At 41.9% G+C, this 20,408-nt stretch overlaps 3 protein-coding genes across 6 annotated transcripts; 2 read left to right on the forward strand and 1 right to left on the reverse strand.

Annotated features, from left to right (window-relative positions):
* Positions 1-293: 293 nt before the first annotated feature.
* Positions 294-3,429, forward strand: LOC121182108 (receptor-interacting serine/threonine-protein kinase 3-like). Of its 4 annotated transcripts, none has more exons than XM_041038438.1 (12): positions 294-377; positions 666-826; positions 960-1,272; positions 1,362-1,504; positions 1,599-1,648; positions 1,744-1,899; positions 2,020-2,102; positions 2,211-2,277; positions 2,391-2,458; positions 2,676-2,721; positions 2,913-3,155; positions 3,238-3,429. In XM_041038438.1, the coding sequence occupies exons 1-12, from the start codon at positions 375-377 to the stop codon at positions 3,243-3,245; spliced, it is 1,341 nt and encodes a 446-aa protein (XP_040894372.1). In that variant the 5' UTR covers positions 294-374; the 3' UTR covers positions 3,246-3,429. The 4 variants fall into 4 exon arrangements, with proteins under 4 accessions (XP_040894372.1, XP_040894374.1, XP_040894375.1 ...); XM_041038440.1 differs by having other exon boundaries at positions 2,394-2,458; XM_041038441.1 differs by having other exon boundaries at positions 297-377; positions 625-826.
* A 1,646-nt stretch (positions 3,430-5,075) lies between these two features.
* On the forward strand, positions 5,076-11,004 carry impdh1a (IMP (inosine 5'-monophosphate) dehydrogenase 1a). The gene is made up of 15 exons (XM_041038383.1): positions 5,076-5,311; positions 6,044-6,142; positions 6,768-6,816; positions 7,565-7,666; positions 7,837-7,911; positions 8,078-8,284; positions 8,419-8,506; positions 8,608-8,807; positions 8,962-9,052; positions 9,164-9,259; positions 9,443-9,586; positions 9,871-10,012; positions 10,137-10,280; positions 10,363-10,446; positions 10,875-11,004. Exons 1-15 carry the CDS (start codon positions 5,076-5,078, stop codon positions 10,894-10,896), a joined length of 1,779 nt encoding a protein of 592 aa, XP_040894317.1. The 3' UTR covers positions 10,897-11,004.
* Positions 11,005-13,220: 2,216 nt separating this feature from the next.
* On the reverse strand, positions 13,221-17,808 carry LOC121182396 (proline-rich transmembrane protein 4). The gene is made up of 2 exons (XM_041038866.1): positions 16,959-17,808; positions 13,221-15,425 (listed from the first exon to the last, which is right to left on the reverse strand). Exons 1-2 carry the CDS (start codon positions 17,764-17,766, stop codon positions 13,321-13,323), a joined length of 2,913 nt encoding a protein of 970 aa, XP_040894800.1. The 5' UTR covers positions 17,767-17,808; the 3' UTR covers positions 13,221-13,320.
* Positions 17,809-20,408: the final 2,600 nt, after the last annotated feature.

Consider the following 20,408-nt stretch of genomic DNA (forward strand, 5'->3'; position numbering starts at 1 on the left):
ATAGTGTTGTGATCAAAGGTTTAGAGCTGTTGCATGTTTTATAGGAATCCTTTTAAGGTCATTACTATTTTCTTTGCAGAGAACTGCAGTCAAACTTTGTTGGTGGAAGTATTTTAATTCAGTTTTACCTCATTTACCATATCCATATCCATATAACAAATGACTTTGTTATGCCAGCAGGAAGTGTGACCTACACTATTTTCACTACCTGTGGTTTATACTCTGCGCAGAACATTCCCAGCTCATGTCTTTCAGTTTAAACCCCGCCCTCAGGAAACTCGTCATGCTGCTGAGGGAGTGGGGACAGGAAACCAGACGTTGTGGCAACTTGTTCTGTCTCAGCTTTGGTATGTGGACAACACATAAAGAAGTATATGGTGAGTATAAGTCAGATTTTTAATAATAAAATGAGAACAAGACACAAGAGAAGTGTGAATGGAAAATGTGTGTTAATGTGTGTTAGTATTAGTGAAACTTGCTGTTGCTCTTATGTTGCAATAAAAGCAAGAACACTGTACAAGCAGTAATTGCAGTGTTTTAGTGGCTACTTATATAGAAACAAATGCATAAGTAGCCATTAAACCACTTTATTTCTGTTTCATTGCTTTTTTTTTTTCCAATCAGTTTTTTAGATTGATGTTGAGGATTTGAGGTTGCCGTTTCAGCAGGAGATGGCACTGATGAGCCACAAGACTGAGCGAGTTGGAAGTGAAAGCTTGGAGAAATGGGTGTCAGTTGGCTCTGGGGGATTTGGTCATGTCTACAAGGCCAGGCACAAGGACTGGGGGTTTGATGTGGCCATCAAGATACTTCAGGATAATGTTCGGTAAATTTATGAATGTCTGCAAATTTTCTGGACTTATTTTAAATGGTTATTTCACTCACATGTCCATAAATGTGAAATAGTAGTTCAAGCAGCTCTCTCACTTTTGCTTTCTCTTCACTCCTTCCCCAATAAGTTGTGATTCCAATGAAGAGGTTATTCATATGGATAAGGCTTCCTGCGAGTTTGTGCTGAGGGTTTATGGAATTTACGAGGGAATTCCACCATTGAAAGGATTCTCCATGCAAAAGGGAATAGTCATGGAGCTCATGAGCAGACGATCAGTTCAGGACCTGTTGCAGGGCCTGTCTGGGCCTCCACTGTGGCCTCTGAGCTTCCGCTTGGCTCATCAAGTGGCTCTAGGCATGAACTTCCTCCATTCAAGGAACCTAATCCACCATGACCTGAAACCGAGTAATGTGCTGCTGAACGATGACCTTAACGCCAAGGTAGAGAGCCATCAGCCTAAACTCACAGTACTCAAGTAAGCCTTATTTGATTGTTTATTTGATGTCATGTGTCTCTTTTTGCTCATTAGCTGGCAGACTTTGGCCTGTCCAGGGTTTCCACCAGTGTTTTGAAGAGTGAAAAGAAAGAAATGGTTGGAGGCACATACAAGTACATGCCTCCTGAGGCTTTTGACCCATCATATGAGCCTGTTCGTGCTTTTGACATATACAGGTAAACCTTCAAATTAATGCTTTTAAATAGGAATTCTGTTTGGATCAAAACTTTTTGAACATGTTATGAAAAATTCTTCCTCTCTCTTGATCAGCTATGGTATCTTTCTCTGGTCTGTTCTTGCTGGAAAAGAGCCCTATACAAGTATGTCAGTTAATTTTACTGTCTTACCATTTTCCGCCTCTTTGTTGCATTTGCATGTTTTGATACATGTCTTCACTGTATCACACATACTACAGGTGCTGGTAGAGGTCATGTGGCACTGAAAATTCCTATGGGGGACAGACCGCCCTGTGAGGACATTGACCAGAGGAAAGCAGCAGGTTTAAAAGAGCTGGTTGACCTCATGAAAATCTGCTGGGATGAGAAGCCCTCTGAGAGGCCTGCCTTTAAAGGTATATATTTGTTATGGCACATGTTACTCCAGAATTTGCTACTGAAATCCCTGTTCATTCCTGCACATAATAATTCACACACGCTGTGTCTTCTAAAATGGAACTTGCCTTATATTTCAGAGTGCCTTGAAGTCACTGAGACTGTTTTCTCAAAGTACAAGAGCCAAATTCATGCTGCAGTCGCTCAAGTTTTGGAAAGACTAGTAAAACTTCTTAATTACCTTTCAGAAAATGAGATACAGTGCTTATTAATCATGAATGATGATTTATGGGAAATACTCCCATATATAATATTTTCCTCCCTCTTTTAGGACTCACCAACCAGTTACCAACATTCAAACACAAGTGTGCCGTCCAGTTTTTCTCCTCAAATGCCAGGTAGATTGTTAAATAGCTTCTGTAGGTTGAGTGAGTTGAATCTTATAAATTATTTTTTTGTCCATAATGACACACTATGAAGAGGTTTATTTCTTTCTCTCTTTTTTTTCCAGAAGACTCAGAGTCACATGATACTGTAGATCATGTAAGATTTCTAAAAACAAAAAGATCTTCCACACAGGTACAGTATGCCAAGTGCACTTTGATTGTTGCCTCACAGAAAGGTGAAAAGAAATGAAGTAACTTTAAGCAGGTAGTCTCATTGAAATCGAGTAGTAAACAAGCAAAAACAAGTAAGATTAAGATTCACGATCAAATTTCATTTCATTTTGCATGTGCTACCTCATTGCTATGATTGCACAGTATAGCCTAAAATAGCTTTTTACTTTTGCCAACAGGAGTCAGTCAGTGTTTCTGCTAAAACTATGAGTGATGCAGATAAAGGTGAGTGTTTTTGTCACTGAAGTGGTGCACTAAAATTTGGCATGGAAATAAATCATGTTGTTTTGCTTTTTTGTTAACATATCTTGTGTGTTAAAAACCAAAAGAGCATGACATTAGCATTTATGGAGGATCACATTTATAATTTAATCATGCTTTATATGAACCTGCTTTCATGCTTCATTTTCAAACAGCAAAGTTCATTGACAACAACAGGACGGTGTTGATCAGAGAAGTTTGCGAGGTAATGGCGATAGTAGACGAGCTTGGAGGCATGGTCCACAGTGAAACCTACTCGGTGATTGAAGCAAAACAGACGAGCGAGGATAAAATGAGAGCACTTTTTCAGAGGACATTACGTTCAGGAGGGGAAAAGGTCAAAGCCGCCTTCTACGATATCCTCAAAACACAGCAGTCCACACTAATGGAGAGGCTCGGTACAATTCCTCTTAAAGCAGTCAAACATGGTTTAATCTGAAAAATATTCAAGTTTTTAAATTTTGCTTTCTTTTCTCTCAGGGGGATAATTCCAAAGGAAATGTGGCCTTCCTACATTTTCCTCTTCCACTTTCCCTGCCTCTCCTCCAAGGTGTTCGTCTTTTACGAAATCATTTATTTCGTATTCATTTGTCGATATGTAATTAACATGTCCTATACCCCAACTGTTAAGTCAAGAGAACAATTGCTTTAATAAAGAAAAACAATTCTGTCTCCTCACCTTCTCTTCTTTTATTAGTTCAGAGAGTAACGTGGTGTCCTGTGTATATGCTTTACGATCAGAACAAACATGTTTTCCATTGTTGATGTTATGAAGGGTGGGGAAGAGGTGGTGGTTGTGGTGGGGGGTCATTGCTTCTTTCTTCCAGTGGGTGGGAGAGAGAGGGAGAGAGAGAGGGAGAGAGAGAGAGAGAAAGAGAGAGAGAGAGACTGGGTAAGAGGCTTTTCTGGTTCAATCCCTCAGTAACTGTCACAAGCAGTCAGTCCGTCAGTCACCTGCAGATGAAGGTGTCGAGGGGAACCTAGGCAACAAAGTTATTCTCCTGTCTCAGTTTAATGTACAGGTTTGTTGTTCGCTACTCTCATACTAAATAACAGTGCAGACACTGAAATGCTGAAGACAAAAAAAGAAAACTTCTTAGATACAACCAACAGTATTCTCAATATGTGAGTATATTTGATTACGCTACTATATGCACAAGTGCCTCGGGATACAAGTCACTCTTGGATTTAAGTATAAAGAATCAATTCCAACATGTTGCCTTTGAAGGTTCTGCCTTTCTTCACACATAGACACAGAACAAAACTTTCTTCTGGGAGTCTGGGATTTGACCTTTGTTTCATTCATAGCTCTGTCTCCTTGAGATCTGCAAAAACTCACAGACACACACACACACCTTCACACCATGGTAATCCTCTGTGGGGAACGTGTGTTTAAGTGTCATCTTGACCCATCCTTCTCCTCCTCAGTCCTACTGCCTCTCTCCACCCTACACACCCATCTCACCCCACCCCATCCTGTACTAATGCTCCCAATCCTCTTTGTGGGAGAGTGACGTCTGCTACTGTCAGAAACAGAGTTAAGCTCAGCAGGCACCAGGAGAACGGAGTGGAGAGAAGCTCCCGGCCTTAGGTATAACCAAACAGCACTGCGTTGTGGTTCTCCACAGGGACAAATCTCTGCCACCAAGGAAAGACTTGACTCTTCTCCCCAGCGGCTGTTCATGCCTCCTGCTGGGGAACATACAGGGAATACTAAATTTGGTGGGTCAAGATAGTCAACATTATCAGCAGGTTGGCTTGAAACTGTGCCACACTGCCTTAGGGCCCTGATGGCCTCCAAGGATGAGTGTTGAAAAGCTGGAATACAGACTCTTCTCTGGGCAAACAACATTGTTTTAAGAGACTTTTGCTGCTGTTGCTGCTGCTACTGCTTCTGTGTTTTTAATTTTTTTTTTTTTTAAACAGAGAAATTTTCATCCGTTTCATACAGGTGATTCTCACCTGCCACCATACCGCTGCAAACCTGAGTTTGTGAAATCTCACATTTTTGGCCATTTGGGTTTTTCTGCTGCGCTGACAACAAAACAGATGGCAGGACAGCTTCCTCCCTTGTCAGGTGTGTCTGAGAGGTGTTTGTCTGAACATACACTCAAAGCATTGGGTGTTTATGAGAGCTTATAATTGAACAGCAATCCGAGTGTGTTGGTGTGTGTCTACTGGGAACTGCCGGGGCCTCTGTTCACTTGGAGTGTGAAGGTGTGATTCTGTTACTGTACATGATACAAGTCAGAAGTGCTTGAAGAGTGTGTGTGAAGTGCTGGGGGCTTGTGGAGGTCGTAGCCCTGGATTTCCTAGAGATGGAGGGTCATGGTTATGACCGGTTTGGAGACGGGGAGAGGGACAATTACCAGATTGATTACCGGAGGATTGTAGGGGACATGGAACCAGCAAGGCCACGCATCTCAAACAGAGATGGGGAACCACCTCATCCCTATGGGGCACATGCCCACCCAACGCCACATGGACATGGGCATGAGACTGCAGCACAGCGATACAGCGCTACACGAATCCAAGCTGGATATGAACCAGAAAGGTCAGTCACACTCACCAACTGTTCATATCTTGTAAGGTCATGACCTCAGCATCTTCTCCAGACCTTCTCTAATTTTGCAGAAGTGGCCATGTGAAACTTCACAGCTCGTAAACATTGCATCTTCAGCAGCAACTGAGATGTTTTCACTTTCTAGTAGCTTTGGCTGTGCGCTTTTACAAGCCAATTTATCAGCAACCTGGGCAACCAACCAAATCCTCTTACCTACTGTACTGCCGTCACTGGTGTATAGAAGGAGTTTCCATTGACAAGGACGGATTCTTTTTGTTAGCATTTCCTGTCTGGACTCCAACAATTGTAATAGGATCTGGCTACTGCATGTGTGTGTGTAAGAAACAGAGGTCAAGAGACAAGCAAAACAACATGCGTGTTTTGCACAAGGGATAAATATATCCAGAAATAAACGGCTGACTGAACAAACATGTTATTTTTTTAGTGTCTACAAATTTGCCCATGATTTCTGGGCACTGCATGCAACCACGGAAATTAATAGACTGAAGATTGTGTTAAAATAGACAATAAAATGTCCATCAAAACATTCAAAATCTGGAAAAAGCATTATAATAAATGTCAATTAAAATCTAGTATTACACGCATTAGAACAGACATTAGAACATGATAGAAATGTCATCTATTCATAGTTTTACACACAAATAGTCAGACCTGGAATTGAGAAATTCATATTTGTGCATGTGTGTGTTTTGAATGTTTCAGCATGGCCGACTACTTGATCAGTGGAGGCACAGGTTATGTTCCTGAAGATGGGTTAACGGCACAACAACTCTTTGCTATTGGCGACGGACTTACATATAAGTAAGAAATGCTGATTAAAAGACCCACACATGCATTTCACTGACTGCTAACACACTGACGCAGATGCACATGCACAAAAGGCACATATACATGCCACGCACAGAAACACAGAATTATGCAACGTCTCCCATTTAATGTTTAGTAATATCACTGATGACACATCTGCTTGGGTTTTATATGGAGGATTATAATGAGTAATACGACTTTCAAGGATGACTCTGAGTGGTGTCACAGACATTAAAAGCAGCATCTGTGTGTGTGTGTGTTTGTGTGTGTGTTTGTGCATGTAGTGTGTTAATGGGTGATGAGTGTTGTTTCCTTAATGGAGGCCGTACGCAGGGTTTATCAGTGTGCAGAGGATAAATGAAGAACATTTCAGTGGGTTGAAAGGCTCACAGATTATGTCTGCTCACTATTAGCTAAGTTTAGAAAAACTGCTGCTTTGTGGGAATGGATACTTTTCACATATTCCATGAAAGCCACGTAATCCTTGTTTATGATAGAGCCTTTCACTATCAGTATTGATGATTAATTTGATTTATGTAATACTTTCAGTTCCAAAATAAGATGTTTCCATGTTTTTACCCTTTGACCACACGTGTCTGTTTCCTCTCTCCTCTCTCAGTGACTTTTTGATCCTCCCTGGTTTCATAGATTTTACCTCTGATGAGGTGGTGAGTATCATCACACTGTGCAGCATGTCAAATGCCACACATGCGGTTTCCTAGTGCACAGGATATTGTTGATTGTTCTGTCCATAGCACAAGGCATAATTTCTTTAGGCAAATGTGAACAGTTACATTTGTAACACAGACGCATCATTCCTTTGGGCTACAAACATGCTTTTGTCCTTGACCTTATTTTAGAAAGGCTAGTGTTTGCTGATATTTCAATTCACAGTAATTCTCCTGCACAGTCGGATTTTGCTGTAAGCCTTGTAATTAATCCCTAACTCTTTGCTATGTTCGTTAGTTAAGGGTGCTCGAGCACAGGGTTGTTTATTTGACTGGCTTTGTTTTCGTCTTTGCACGCTCTGCTGGGACATTAAATTAATTTCATGCCTCAGTCACAAGGGTCACTGCTGGAAAGCAGGTGTTCAAAACAGACACACACCTGCGTCATCTAGCACTCAGTAGATGAATTCAACAAGTCAGCCTCTTAAGTGTCCAAACTGGCTTGTAACCTCATTGGATGGCAAAATAAACACAAACTTTGTGCTGCCTTTGTGCTGCAGCCGCAAAAGTGTAGGGGCCGTTGTTTGTGGGAAAGTAGTGTCATGCTGATTTATCTCCCAGCATCATAATTCAGAACATGTTGTAGCACAACATTTAAGATTATATTTAGACTTACTTTGCTATATGTTTATCAGAGTCATAAGATTATGAGATGATGTCTCTGTTTCCAAATGCACCACACTTTTAGGACCTAACCTCTGCATTGACAAGGAAGATAACCCTGAAGACACCTCTCATTTCATCTCCCATGGATACAGTCACAGAGTCATCCATGGCCATCGCTATGGCAGTGAGTACACACCGCAACCTCACACACGTCGTACCTAATTGTTCACTCACCTTAGCATCATTCTGCTCCACAGTCTGTGGCAAATACAACTAAAACCTTCTACCTTTGAATGTTATTTATTATGTTTTTTTTTTTTTTTTGCTCCATTCTTTCTGATTGGCCGGTTTCAGCTGATGGGCGGGATTGGAATAATTCATCATAACTGTACTGCTGAGTTCCAGGCCAATGAGGTGCGCAAAGTCAAGGTATGACCAGCCAAGTCAACAAAGACATGAACTTCCAGTTCACAGGGAAAGTTATCTGTGACACTGTAACACCAACAACAGCCCTCTTTCAGAATGTTACTCTCAAAACACTGTACACTGAAGCCTCCTAACCACTCAACACTTTGTGTGTTTTTGTTCTTGCCAGAAATTTGAGCAGGGCTTTATTACAGACCCCGTGGTAATGAGTCCCCGACACACAGTGGGGGATGTGTTTGAGGCCAAGATACGCCATGGTTTCTCTGGGATCCCTGTCACAGAAACCGGCAAGATGGGTAGCAAGCTGGTCGGCATTGTCACCTCCAGAGACATAGACTTTCTGTCTGAGAAGGACCACGATAGACCCCTGGAAGAGGTGGGCGTATGACTGATGTGTTCAGATATGCATGTCTCAGAAAACATTATACATGCAGCAGTTATACATGGGTGATGATATATCGTGATATATTTCTCATTGTTTTTAAGCATTTTAACCTATTTTCCATTCAGGCAATGACAAAAAGGGAAGATTTAGTTGTTGCACCAGCTGGAGTCACACTAAAAGAAGCTAATGATATACTGCAACGAAGCAAAAAAGGTAAATCTCAGAGAAGTTGCACCACTGTAATCAACACCTGGACTCGCCCGCACACTTGGGCTTTTTTTCTGTTTTCTCACACTCATTTTACACTTTTTTAGGCAAGCTCCCTATAGTGAACGACAGTGATGAGCTGGTTGCCATCATTGCTAGGACTGACTTGAAGAAGAACAGAGATTATCCCCTGGCTTCCAAGGACTCCCGCAAGCAGCTGCTCTGTGGAGCTGCCATTGGTACCAGGGAGGATGACAAATACAGACTGGACCTCCTTATGCAGGCTGGGGTGGATGTGGTGGTCCTGGTAGGTTATAATTGTGGAACTGTGATTTAGTTTTTGTGTAATTAATGATTATATTCTCATTATAACAGTGCTCAACACTGTATAATGTGTTACTGTGTAATGCATTTTATATATACATCTTTCACTGAAAGTATTTCAACTATTTTATCTACAGGACTCGTCCCAAGGAAACTCAGTGTATCAAATCAACATGATAAACTACATTAAACAGAAATATCCTGAACTTCAGGTGGTTGGAGGAAATGGTGAGCTCACCTTATTTTCTCAGAGCTTCATTCTGCCTTTGTGGACTCAAATCTTCCTTTTGGCGATCTCGTCCTTGTTCAGCTCTTTTCTGTGCCTCTGTCTCTCTCTAGTGGTGACAGCTGCACAGGCCAAGAACCTCATAGATGCGGGTGTGGATGCCCTGAGGGTGGGCATGGGGTGTGGCTCTATCTGTATCACCCAGGAAGGTGTGAATTAGAGTGCAGTATTGTGAACACCTGCTGTTTTTGGATAAAATATACATTTGCACAAAGTCAGCAAAACTACTTTTTTTTTAAGATCATATAAGTGAAAAGATAAAGACAAGCTTACAAGTTTATACCTTAAACAGCTAAACCATTTGTGTGTTTTTGTTTCCTCCTGTTCCACAGTGATGGCATGTGGACGGCCCCAAGGAACATCAGTGTACAAGGTGGCAGAGTATGCCAGACGTTTTGGAGTACCAGTAATCGCTGATGGAGGCATTCAGACTGTTGGACATGTGGTGAAGGCGCTGGCCCTGGGAGCATCTACAGGTAGAAAAATGAAATATTTTTCCTGATCTGTGAAGTCTTAGACCTTCATGACATACGTTTTAAACAGTCAGTAGACACTTCTGTGCAATTACATAAGATGCAGAGATCCAGAGGACACATGGCTGTTGGTTGGCAGATCCAGTCATTTAACTATGTTTCTTTTTGGCAAACGGACTTTGTAATTTGTTTTTTTATTTGTTGTCTTGTTTTCTGTTGTCTTTGACAACCAACATCACCTCATCCCATTTTTTTTTTTTGTCCCATCATTATATTTCTGCCTTCAGTGATGATGGGGTCATTGCTGGCTGCAACCACCGAAGCTCCAGGAGAATATTTCTTTTCAGATGGTGTGCGCCTGAAGAAGTACAGAGGAATGGGCTCCCTGGATGCCATGGAGAAAAATAATAGTCAGAAACGTTACTTCAGGTGGTGTTTTACAGACAACCTTGCTGTATAAACACTTATTCTGGAAAGATCTACAGTGAGAGGAAATCATTGTGACATATTTATCTCTTACTTTGTGTGAATGGTTCTATGCGTTTGTGTCCAGTGAGGGAGATAAGGTGAAGGTGGCTCAAGGCGTCTCAGGCTCAGTACAAGATAAAGGCTCCATCCATAAGTTTGTTCCTTACCTCATTGCTGGTATCCAACACGGCTGTCAGGACATAGGAGCAAAGAGTTTGTCCATTTTACGGTAAGAAATTGAACTCTGTGTACTCTGAGTTTATGTTGTAAATGGGCTTTTGGCTGGTATGAGCTGTACTTCTTTGTCCCAGGTCGATGATGTACTCTGGGGAGCTGAAGTTCGAGAAGAGAACCATGTCTGCTCAAATGGAGGGAGGCGTTCACGGCCTCCACTCGTAAGTCTGACCTCTGACCCTGGAGACCTTTTCCCCTCCTCTACAAGTCCTTCTTACCCCATGTGTCTCATTTTTGTGATCCTTATTTCTACTATATGTCTAAATATTTTAGTGGCAGTGATGGTTAGGAAGAGTCTGTCATCATCTGGTTCCTCTTATTGTCTAAGTCCTTTTGTCACAAACCTTTGATTGTCAAATGCAATGTAATTTACCTGTGGTTAGCAGCATCAACTTCTTCTCTCTTCCTCTTTTCTTACCCATGCTATCATGTTAGATATTCTTTTGTGCCATGTAAGTACAACCATGCAGTTATCACACCTCCATCTTCTTCTCTTCATTCATTCATCTCCATTCAAGACTGTTGTTGTAGTAGTGAAATGTTATCACAACACATAAAATACTAATACTTTTTTCTATTCCAAATGTAGTTATGAGAAGCGGCTTTACTGAGGCGGGAGGAAGAGGAAACACACGATCAGGACCTAACGTCCCGACTCCGGCAGCTGTGAGCAGATGCACCGGGCGCATGTGATCAAACCACACAAATGCAGAGCTGTCCTTGTCATCACAACATCCACACTCTAAAATCTGACACTACTTGTTTGTGTCCTCTTCTCTTCCTCTCGTTTGTCCCATCTCTGACCCCTTTAAGGATAGACATAACAAAACACTTCAGTCTGAGTCTGAAGTTCAAAGAAAAGAAATGGACGTGACTGCACATGAACTCTGTGTCTGTCTTTCTCCTGCTGCGGCCAAGGTGTAGTGATGCTAATGTAATTTATTGTTCCGCTGATTCCTTTTAACAAGCAAATGGATGTCATTAACCACTATAGGACAAGCTAACTATTGCTGACCTAATGAGAAGCCCACGTCCCTGCTAGGCTCTGACTTGCAGCCTAATACAGAAGAGTATACAATAAACCTTTTAGAGTTGCACCCCTATATTTCCATGCTCATTTAATACATCACACAAGATTTTTTTTTTCAGGAAATTATATATTTTACTTACAGAAAAAAAGACTTTACAAAGAAGCATCTTTGACATAGTGTTTTAAATGTTTAACATTTTATTTTATTAAAAGAGGAAAGAAACATAAAAGCAAAAACAGCTTTATGACAGCTTTCTGCTGATGTTACAATCAGACTCCAGAGGTGTAAAATAGTCTTGAATTATGTAGCCGTGGTCATATTTTATAGCCTGTGACCTTGTGTATAAAACTTACTGAGTTAAGAGTAATTTAGAGCATTTCAGTCATCTGATTCTAATTCCATACATCATCCCCAATTTTAAATTCATTGTTCAAATAAGTCTGAGTCTTCATTTTCATTTCATTTTACAAAACCACATTGTTAATTATATGGCTCTTGACTGTACATAATACATAATACAGATAGTTATATATCTTTTTTCTAGCCCATTATTTAAAAAATTAAATGGTGAGTCAATGAAACAGGGCTATGGAGTCAGTAGATTAAGGTAGTAACAAACCAGTCACCGTGGTTAGATTTATTTCTTTGTAGAATTATAGACAAAATTTGTTTTTGTTTTTTTTGGGGGGGGGGGGGGGTTCTAGTTTTAAAATGTGATTTCTTCTTTTTTTTTGAAAGGTACTCATCTTTGGTATTACATATGTTGCTCTATGATAAACATTGAATCTTAATTTTACAGTAACTTGCAACAAATTAAATGAATCATTGTACTGGTAGAAAAAATGATTTGACAGTTTCTTAAAAATTTCTTAAGTCAGGATTACAGAATACACATAAAGTATGGTTGTCTACTTCTATCATCCACGCTAAAGCTTCAGAATGATACTTACTGTAAATAGTGGTGCATGAATAAAGATCATTTTGACAATGATATTGTTTTAACATTTTTGCCATAACTGAAATATAGGAATCAAAATGTGACGCTGACCTTTCTAAGCAGTTGATGTTTATCATTTCCACTAGACAGTAAAACATTAAAAAATATATAGTAAAGATAGTAAATATAATATAGTAAACATTTAAAAAATACCACTCAAATGGTATAGCAAGCAATACAAATTCATCCCACGGGTTTGGTTTTTCTTTGAATTTATTACACCACGCTGAAATAACATATAATCCCATGTGTAAAGTACTACAAGCCAGTAAAATAAGTAGTAAGTATAAGTTCACCAATTCTGTTCACAACTTACTTGCCATGAAGGTACTAATTGTACTGGCAAAATATGATGCTTCACTGTAATTTTGAATATTTCCGCATATTGTTTCCCAATACAGATGAAACTGTGTCTGAGGTGATACTGTCACATGTGGGGGTGAGGGTCAAAGGGGAATATCACTTTATATGTTGATGGGCATCTCTCATTCTCAGTATTGTTAAGTGAAACCTTTTTTGGCCACTCACGGTTGAAGCAGACTTTACGTTCCTTTCTCCTCCTCTTGGAGTTTCTTTTGCAGAAAAGCTTCAACATCAGAAAGCTTAAGCTTAAGCTTTAAATACAAATATTTAATCCTTAACATTCAGAAACGTCTAAGTGGACAAGTACAGATTTAAATTGGACTATTGCCTCAATATTTTAAAAACATTGTTTCAAAGAGAAGCATAGAAGTTCTTGAAAACAGTGTGACAAAGTTAGCCTTTAAAATTGATTTATATATGTATGTATATATATAAATGTATATATAATGTCAACTGTACAGTATTTATAGAAAATAAGATGGGTTTACCATTGTATCAGTCATTTTCATTAGCCTTTCATTTGTTTAGGTAATTAATTCATCTGTATAACTTTTATGTTGTACAATCTAAAGCAGACAACCAGAGTCTGCTATTTCTGTACAATGTTATGTGCATTCCAATCACAGCTGGACTTTTAAAACTTCCTACAATTCAATGGTGTCACTGCAAACACTCAGAGCATCAATTTGTCTGCACACATTGACAAACTCTGCCTGTACAGCCAGATCCCATTCCAGCTGTTTGCTCTCACTCAGTTGTTTAGTCCCTGCCAGTCGGCCAGAACCCTGGCTGTCGCGAGAGGCTAAGCTCAGGGTTCGGTAACGCCTGTGGTAAGACAGGTGAGGAATTGCTCGTGGAAGGCTGTGCTGAGCAAAGTTTTGCCCTCTGTTGGCCCAAGAATGTGAGCGCAGCTTTCCTGTCTCCTTGGGATTGCTGCACAGACCCTGGGTCGAGCCAGAGACACTGCCTTTCCAATCCCATTGCTCTGGTGTCTTGCTGTGAGATATCAAAGAGCCATGTGGCTGGCAAGAGCCTGAACTGGGCAGGGTTTTCTCTTGATCCACGTCTCCACAGGAAGAGGTTCGGTATAAGGCATTTTCCACAGAACTGGGCCCTTGCTTTGCTGTACCTTGGTTAGGAGAGCTCAGTGAATGGCTTGAAGAAGCATGGAACAGCCTTGGCAAACCAAAGATACTGTGAGAGAATAGGGCCTCACTGAACAGAGCTTGGTCAATGCTGCGGGACAAGTCTATGGGAGATGGGGGGCGCAGGTCCACAGTAGAGTCAGTCTCCAGACCTAAGCTATCCAGTGATGATAGCTGAGACTCAGCTGCATTTTTAGGCTTGTGAGGTGGGCTTGGGGGTGTAGGTAGAGGTAGTAGAGTAGTCCGTGTTTGGCTGGATTTTGGGAAACAATCTAGCCCATTTCCAGGAGGATCCACCATTGAGCAAAGAGGAAGAGCCTCTGACTGTCCCTTAGTGATGACATCACAGACCACCAGCTTTTCCTGCTTACCTTGAGACCACGAATCATGTGAGGAGAGGACGGGAGAATTTGCACCTTCGTGAGAGGGCAGGGTAAGCCCTCGTGAAGGGGAGCTGCAGGAGAGGCGGGACCAAGATCCTGGCCGAGGGTGAGTTATGGTCTTGATTGAAGAGTTGTTGTGACAGAACAGAGGGTGTGTGCCAATAAGGGACAAACCTAGACACACCCCAACCTCACAGAGTCTGCAGCCCACCTGGTATCCCCACCAAGACCAGGGCTGGAACCCATAGCCATCAACCCCACCTAAACCAAGAGCGTGCAGGATCCCATAAAGCTGTAGGCCGCCACACCCCAACAAACACAACGAAGCTCCTACTCCAGCTCCTGCTGCTCTATGCCAGTCCTCCACTTTGGCAAAAGGACACTTTGCGGGTGGCATCACTTCAGGGGATCCTCCACTCTCTCCATTGTCATTCAGCCTGTAGATGTGCTTAGTGTCGACTCGTATTAAGCAGTAGAAGATGAGGTAGGAGCATGAGAGAAAGACGGTGAGACACACAAACAGACCCTGAGGGAACAGCAGGATCATGGTGGGGAGGTTTTGGAAGAGCTGGAGCAAGCCAACACATCCTAGAGCAACTCCAAAATGCAGCAGGGACACACACAGTAACAGGCGAGGTTTGGGCAAGGCTGAAAATGAAGTGGAAATAGCAAGTGGGAGTGAAAGACGCATGCGTGAGCGCAATGAAAGAAGGAGGAAGGCCAGGGAGAAGGCTGAGATCAAACAGGGGAAGGGCAACTCAGAGAGCAGAAGAGAGCCCACAGGGGGAAGACGATCTTGGTGACTGTAAGCATCATAGAGCAAACTGAAAGCTTGGATCCCTGCAAATGCTAGGAGGAACAAGTGCAGGAGAGTAAAGTAGGGGCTTCCTGGGGGACACCGCAGGGGAAGGCCTAACAGGCAGACCACAGAGATAAGGCCAAATGCAGTGAAGACAGAACCCAGGCCATAAATGTGAGCTTCCCATGCAAATCCCCATGTGGCGAGGGCAGAGTTCCAGTCTGAATACAGAGGTACATACAGGGCAGGGCTCAGAGGCAGAGCAGGGTGCATGGACTCGCTGGGAGTAAAATCATCTGGGTAGGCGGGAGTCCAGGTCTGGTTGGTTGTTTTGCAGGGTGTGGCAGATGTGTCCATGTTACCATCACGCAAAAGTGTGCCATTGGTCTTTGAGACATGCAGGCCATCGTCCCTGAAGTCTTCTGTAAAACAAGTAGCATAAAATAAACATGTTACCAATGTATCAGTTGTGTCAACAGATAACCAAAAGGTAAAATGAAGCTAGACCACTAAAGTAAGATAGTGAACATGCTTAACATTACCTGCAGAGTATCAGTGTGTTCACCTTGTCATCATTAGCATGTTAGCATACTGATGTTAGCATTTAGGTCAAAGTACTGCTATGTCCAAATGCCTCACTTTGCTGCTAGTGTGGCTGTGTACTCTTGTGATTATGGATTTGGTCCCGAGTTACAAATTGGCAATTTTAATAACAAGGACAAAAAAGCAGCATAACAATCTACACACAGGCTAAAGTAAATTCTGTTCACCGTCCTTATTGTCCAAAATGAGAGCATAGTGGAATCTGCAGTGTGCGAAGTTAATCCATAATAAAACAGTGCAGGCTAGTAACTGGGAATCTTTAACTGGGTCACAGAGAGAGGGGGAGCATCAGCAAGTAGTGTATGTGTGTCTGTTCGTGTAAGAGATGTGTGTTGATTAGCCAGTATTGACCTCATTGCTGCTCTCATTTTGTGTGGCTATTATAAAGCATGGAAGGTGTTATTCGACCTTTGATGTCGGATCTTTTCAAGAGGAATCTGCACATGATGAACTTTCATATCTGACTGCGAATGTGTCACCAATAAATAATGTAAGCAACTCATTCTCTATGTGAAATAACGTTCAATGTAAGCTGTGTGGAGCCATCAGACTGAGGGAACCTACTGGTTAGAAATGGAATGTGTCCTATTTCTGGACCTCCATTAGTGAATTTGTGGAGTGACTGTGTTAATGCAGCAGCATCAAAAGTAAACAAGCGGCGAGAGAACCTTCAAAGCAAGGGAATTTCTCTGTGTTCACTTCAAAGTCTAAAAAATAAACCCCATCTTGACCTGTATTGTGACGCAAGTACCAACAAATTTTGGTAATATCTGGTTAACAAACTGGCTGTTAGGCTCAAAGTTGCATGTAGTATTAAATGCATTGTCAGACTGAGGAAGGGTAATTTCTCACACATTTCTGTCAAAGCCCTCCTACCCCCATGCTTGTGCACACAACACATCATTTACTTTGACAAGTGAGTGCCATATTGTGTGTCTGTGTGTACAGTAAATACTGCATGTTCAGGTGTGCACCACATTATCCAATAACCTTTGGATGTGGGTACCGGGCACTGGTTGTAATGGGAATAAAATGTCTCTACAGTAACAGGAGAGAGGAGGACTGAGTAGGAGCGTCTATGATAAAAGGCTGAGAGAAAGCTTGGGGAGTGAAGTGCAAACCATTCTGTGAATGTAAAACAACTGTGTCTGCCAGCAGAATGCATATCACAAACACTGCAGTCACACATCGACTTGGAGTCTTTGTTTTTAGGTTTTTAATGAGGGCAACACTACAAATCCTACCATTCATAATAGACCATAAAGTGAAATTTGTTAACTCTGATTGGTGAAGTTTTGGTAAATGATAGATGCTCCAAATGCTTTAAATTTCACTCAAGGAGTGACTCTTACCTTTTCCTGTCTCCATGCTGACAGCTCCTCTGTGTAAAGCATGGTCTGTAACATTGACTTTCACTGGGACAGTCTCCTCTTGTGTCTTTCCCTGTGTGGTAACAGAAGGGTCTGTGGTCCATCCCCAAATGCCCGTTGCTACGGGTGGAGTGGTGTACTCAAGGCTGGGTTCAGGTCCAGCAGACAGCGGTGAAGTTGAGTCCTGGTCTGGTCTGTCTGATGGAAGTGAGCCAGACATAAGAAAAGGTAAGTGGCTATCAGTCGTCTCATTCTGCAAGGCGGGGAAAGTTAGCTGCTTCTTTTCAGTCTGTGTGGAATGCAATACAGATCCAGTGCTGGTCTCAGCTGGCTGATACTTGAATGTTTGCTCCTGCTTGGGTTGAGGTGGTACTGCTCCTGATGAAGACTTTTTTGGTTGTGTACTCTCCTCATAGGTAGCATCTTCTGTAGCACTCTCTGTTGGTCTGGATATGAAAAGTCCCTTCTCATGAGGATATAAAAGAGATGTCTCTGTGCTCTCCTGTAAATCGGTGTATTCGCCAATCACACCTTGTCTATCTGATTCCTCAGATGATGACAAGGGCCAACTCAAAGATAGACCCAGGAAGTCAACATTCTCGGGTCCAAATATGGGATTCACCAGTGCTATTTCAGATCTATGAGGTCTCTGTGAGGGCTGTGTGAGATGCTGCACTGCTGTGTCCGTGTCTAGCTGTTGTGTTTCCTTGACATTTTCTCCGGTTGAGGCTATGACATGAAATGAGAGAGGCAAGGAGAGGGGGAAGAGAAGATAAAGATTCCACAGCATGGTGAAGGTCCGTAAACTCCACTGCAAAGTCACATGCTGTAGGTTTTCGGGGTTATTGTCCAATCACATGTTTGACGGATCTCTAAAGTCAGGTCTCCAAGGATATCATGCTCGACATGCCTGGTGATAGAAGAGAGATAAATCACATACGAGACACAATCAATGTAAAGCCTGATCAAGTACTGTGTACTGACAGGATATCTGCAATAAACAGTAGTAAGTAAAATGCAAATATTGTATACGAAAAGAATTCTAGTGAGGTATATGAAGACACTCCAACACCCTATACCCTATAAAATCCTGTGACATACGCTCAGTACAAACATTATAGCGTGAGTGATAGAGCTACATTCACAATAACAGCACATGAAGAGATATTAAATACAGAACAGCTATTTTTCCTGTAGCCAGTCTCGTTTCAGCATTCTTACCTCATCAACAGCCCACTCTGCTGCAGCCTCTTTAAACATATATGCTGCTCTGTGTTGCTGCATGCCTGCAGTCTCTCTCTGCGTAGCACTCTGTGTCCTTTCATACTCACTGTGCTGTGCCCCTCTTCTCTCCATCAGACAGCCGACACATGGGACAGACCCCACCTCCTCTTGACAACCCCCGTGCTGTCCCGCACTCTGCCGCTGCGCTGATCTGACAGTGAGTTTGACTGTTTGCACAAACCCATTATCCTAAATCTGAGGCATCATCCACACCACACTGAGTATCATCGCTTTTATAGTTGCACAGGAACCTCGCTACTGTCTCGCTTTCCCACATACACTCACACACATGCCTCTGGTGTGTATGATGTACAGAACGTGGTGTTTAGTGGGAGAAAAGAAAAGAAGAAAAAGAAGAAAGGAAAGGAAAAAATGAAAAGACCCAAGTATGTCATAGGAGCAAAAGGCAGGCTCATCAGCCAACAGGCACTGAACTAACCAGTGCTACAGATCAATACGTGCTTCTGAGTGTAATTTACAACTGACGCTATGCCCTTCCCCTTAAAGTAGCAATCACATCAGCTGCTCTGTTTGAAACATGTCACAGCAACGGATCAAGCAGAATATTCTCTCTGAAAGGCATACATGCATAATGCATGATAGCGGTTACTTGTGAATGTATGTACATACAGCACCATTCACCTAGTGCAGGCACTTTTTAGCAAGGAAATGCTAAACTATGACCTTGTTTCTCTATCAATTACTGAGAAAAGAGCTTTTTTCTATGGGTGATCTCTTTCTGGCACTGCCATGTTACTTGCTTTCTTTATTTCCCTCCTTCCAAAGTTATCAGACTTTTGCTCACATGCTGTTTTTACACAATGGGGGAAATCTAGTAGCTTCGTGGCCTAATTCAATTCCCAAGGATGGTTCTAAAATAGACCCTGATCCACATACCTTTGGATGCATTTAGAGTCAGAGAGTTTAAAGCACAGTCACACATTGTATACTTCCTCTGACTGGCTGATCTAAGAATTGGCAAAAGTTCTGTTATAAACGCTCCACTGACCACTGTTGAATCTGCAGTGCACAGGATTTTTCAAGCCAGGATTGTTGTTATGGGGGCATTCTGCCAAATGCACATTGATTCTTCTTCTACCCCCCCCCCCCCAAAAAAAACTAAAAAATAGATAGATAAATAAGGATCAAACTGTTTCCCAAACAAATCTGCCAAACATATATTTAGGACAAAGCACAAAGACATGAACACACAAAGAATGGTTCAGCATGCCAAGAGTAATGTTGGCTGTGACAGCAAATACCACAGCCAGTAATGAAGAGGGCAGTTCATCAACTGTCTCCTAAATTTCATCCTGCCTCTGCACAGGCTTCTGCTTGCAGGATTAAAAAACACTTTGCTTATAACAGATTCAGATTTCACCTCAGCTCAGACTGAAAGACAGCAAAGGCTATTTCAGATCATTTAGACTGTCAGTCACTGGTGAAGATAGCAACTTCCCGAGCGGTGTGAATAACCCACTGTCTGATGAGGACACAGGAAAGCACCAACCCAGCCGTAACTAAAGGGGCTGGAAAGGGACAATGACAGGCCAAACATATGAGCTCAGTGAGGGACATGGCCAAATTATTGCCGCCTCACACTTGCTATCCTAACTCTTTGGGCAACTGGTTTCTGTTTTGACAAGTCGTCCTCCAACAAGACAAAGTCAGCAGGGACTGGGGTCCAGCTGGGAATGTGGACAAAAGGACAAGACACAGAAACAAAGCTGCACAAGCAAAGAGAACGATAGGACAAAGGGCGTAGATAAGATAATGTTTTATACTTTATATTTAGTCCTACTAAGCATGTCCATTCAAGCATGGTCTTTTACCTTCATCATTATGTCTGGAAATATAGGCCATAATGATCAAGGTAAATATACTGGTTGATGTCTTAGGTTTGGCTGATTTGACAATATAATGATGATGTAAGATAGATAGATAGATAGATAGATATACTGTATTCATCCCTCAGAGGGAAATTGTTATGTTACAGCAGCAAGTAAAACAGTAACACTTCAAATCTTAATTTCTTTGTAAATCATATTCCCAGATCTACACATTTTCTTTATCTGCTGGTTCCTTTTAAGTCTGAAGGGTTATATCACAGCTACAGTAAGAAATACTCTTGCATAATAGTGCTAAGTG

This window comes from Toxotes jaculatrix, chromosome 5 (genome assembly GCF_017976425.1).
Source record: "Toxotes jaculatrix isolate fToxJac2 chromosome 5, fToxJac2.pri, whole genome shotgun sequence".
NCBI lineage: Eukaryota > Metazoa > Chordata > Actinopteri > Toxotidae > Toxotes > Toxotes jaculatrix.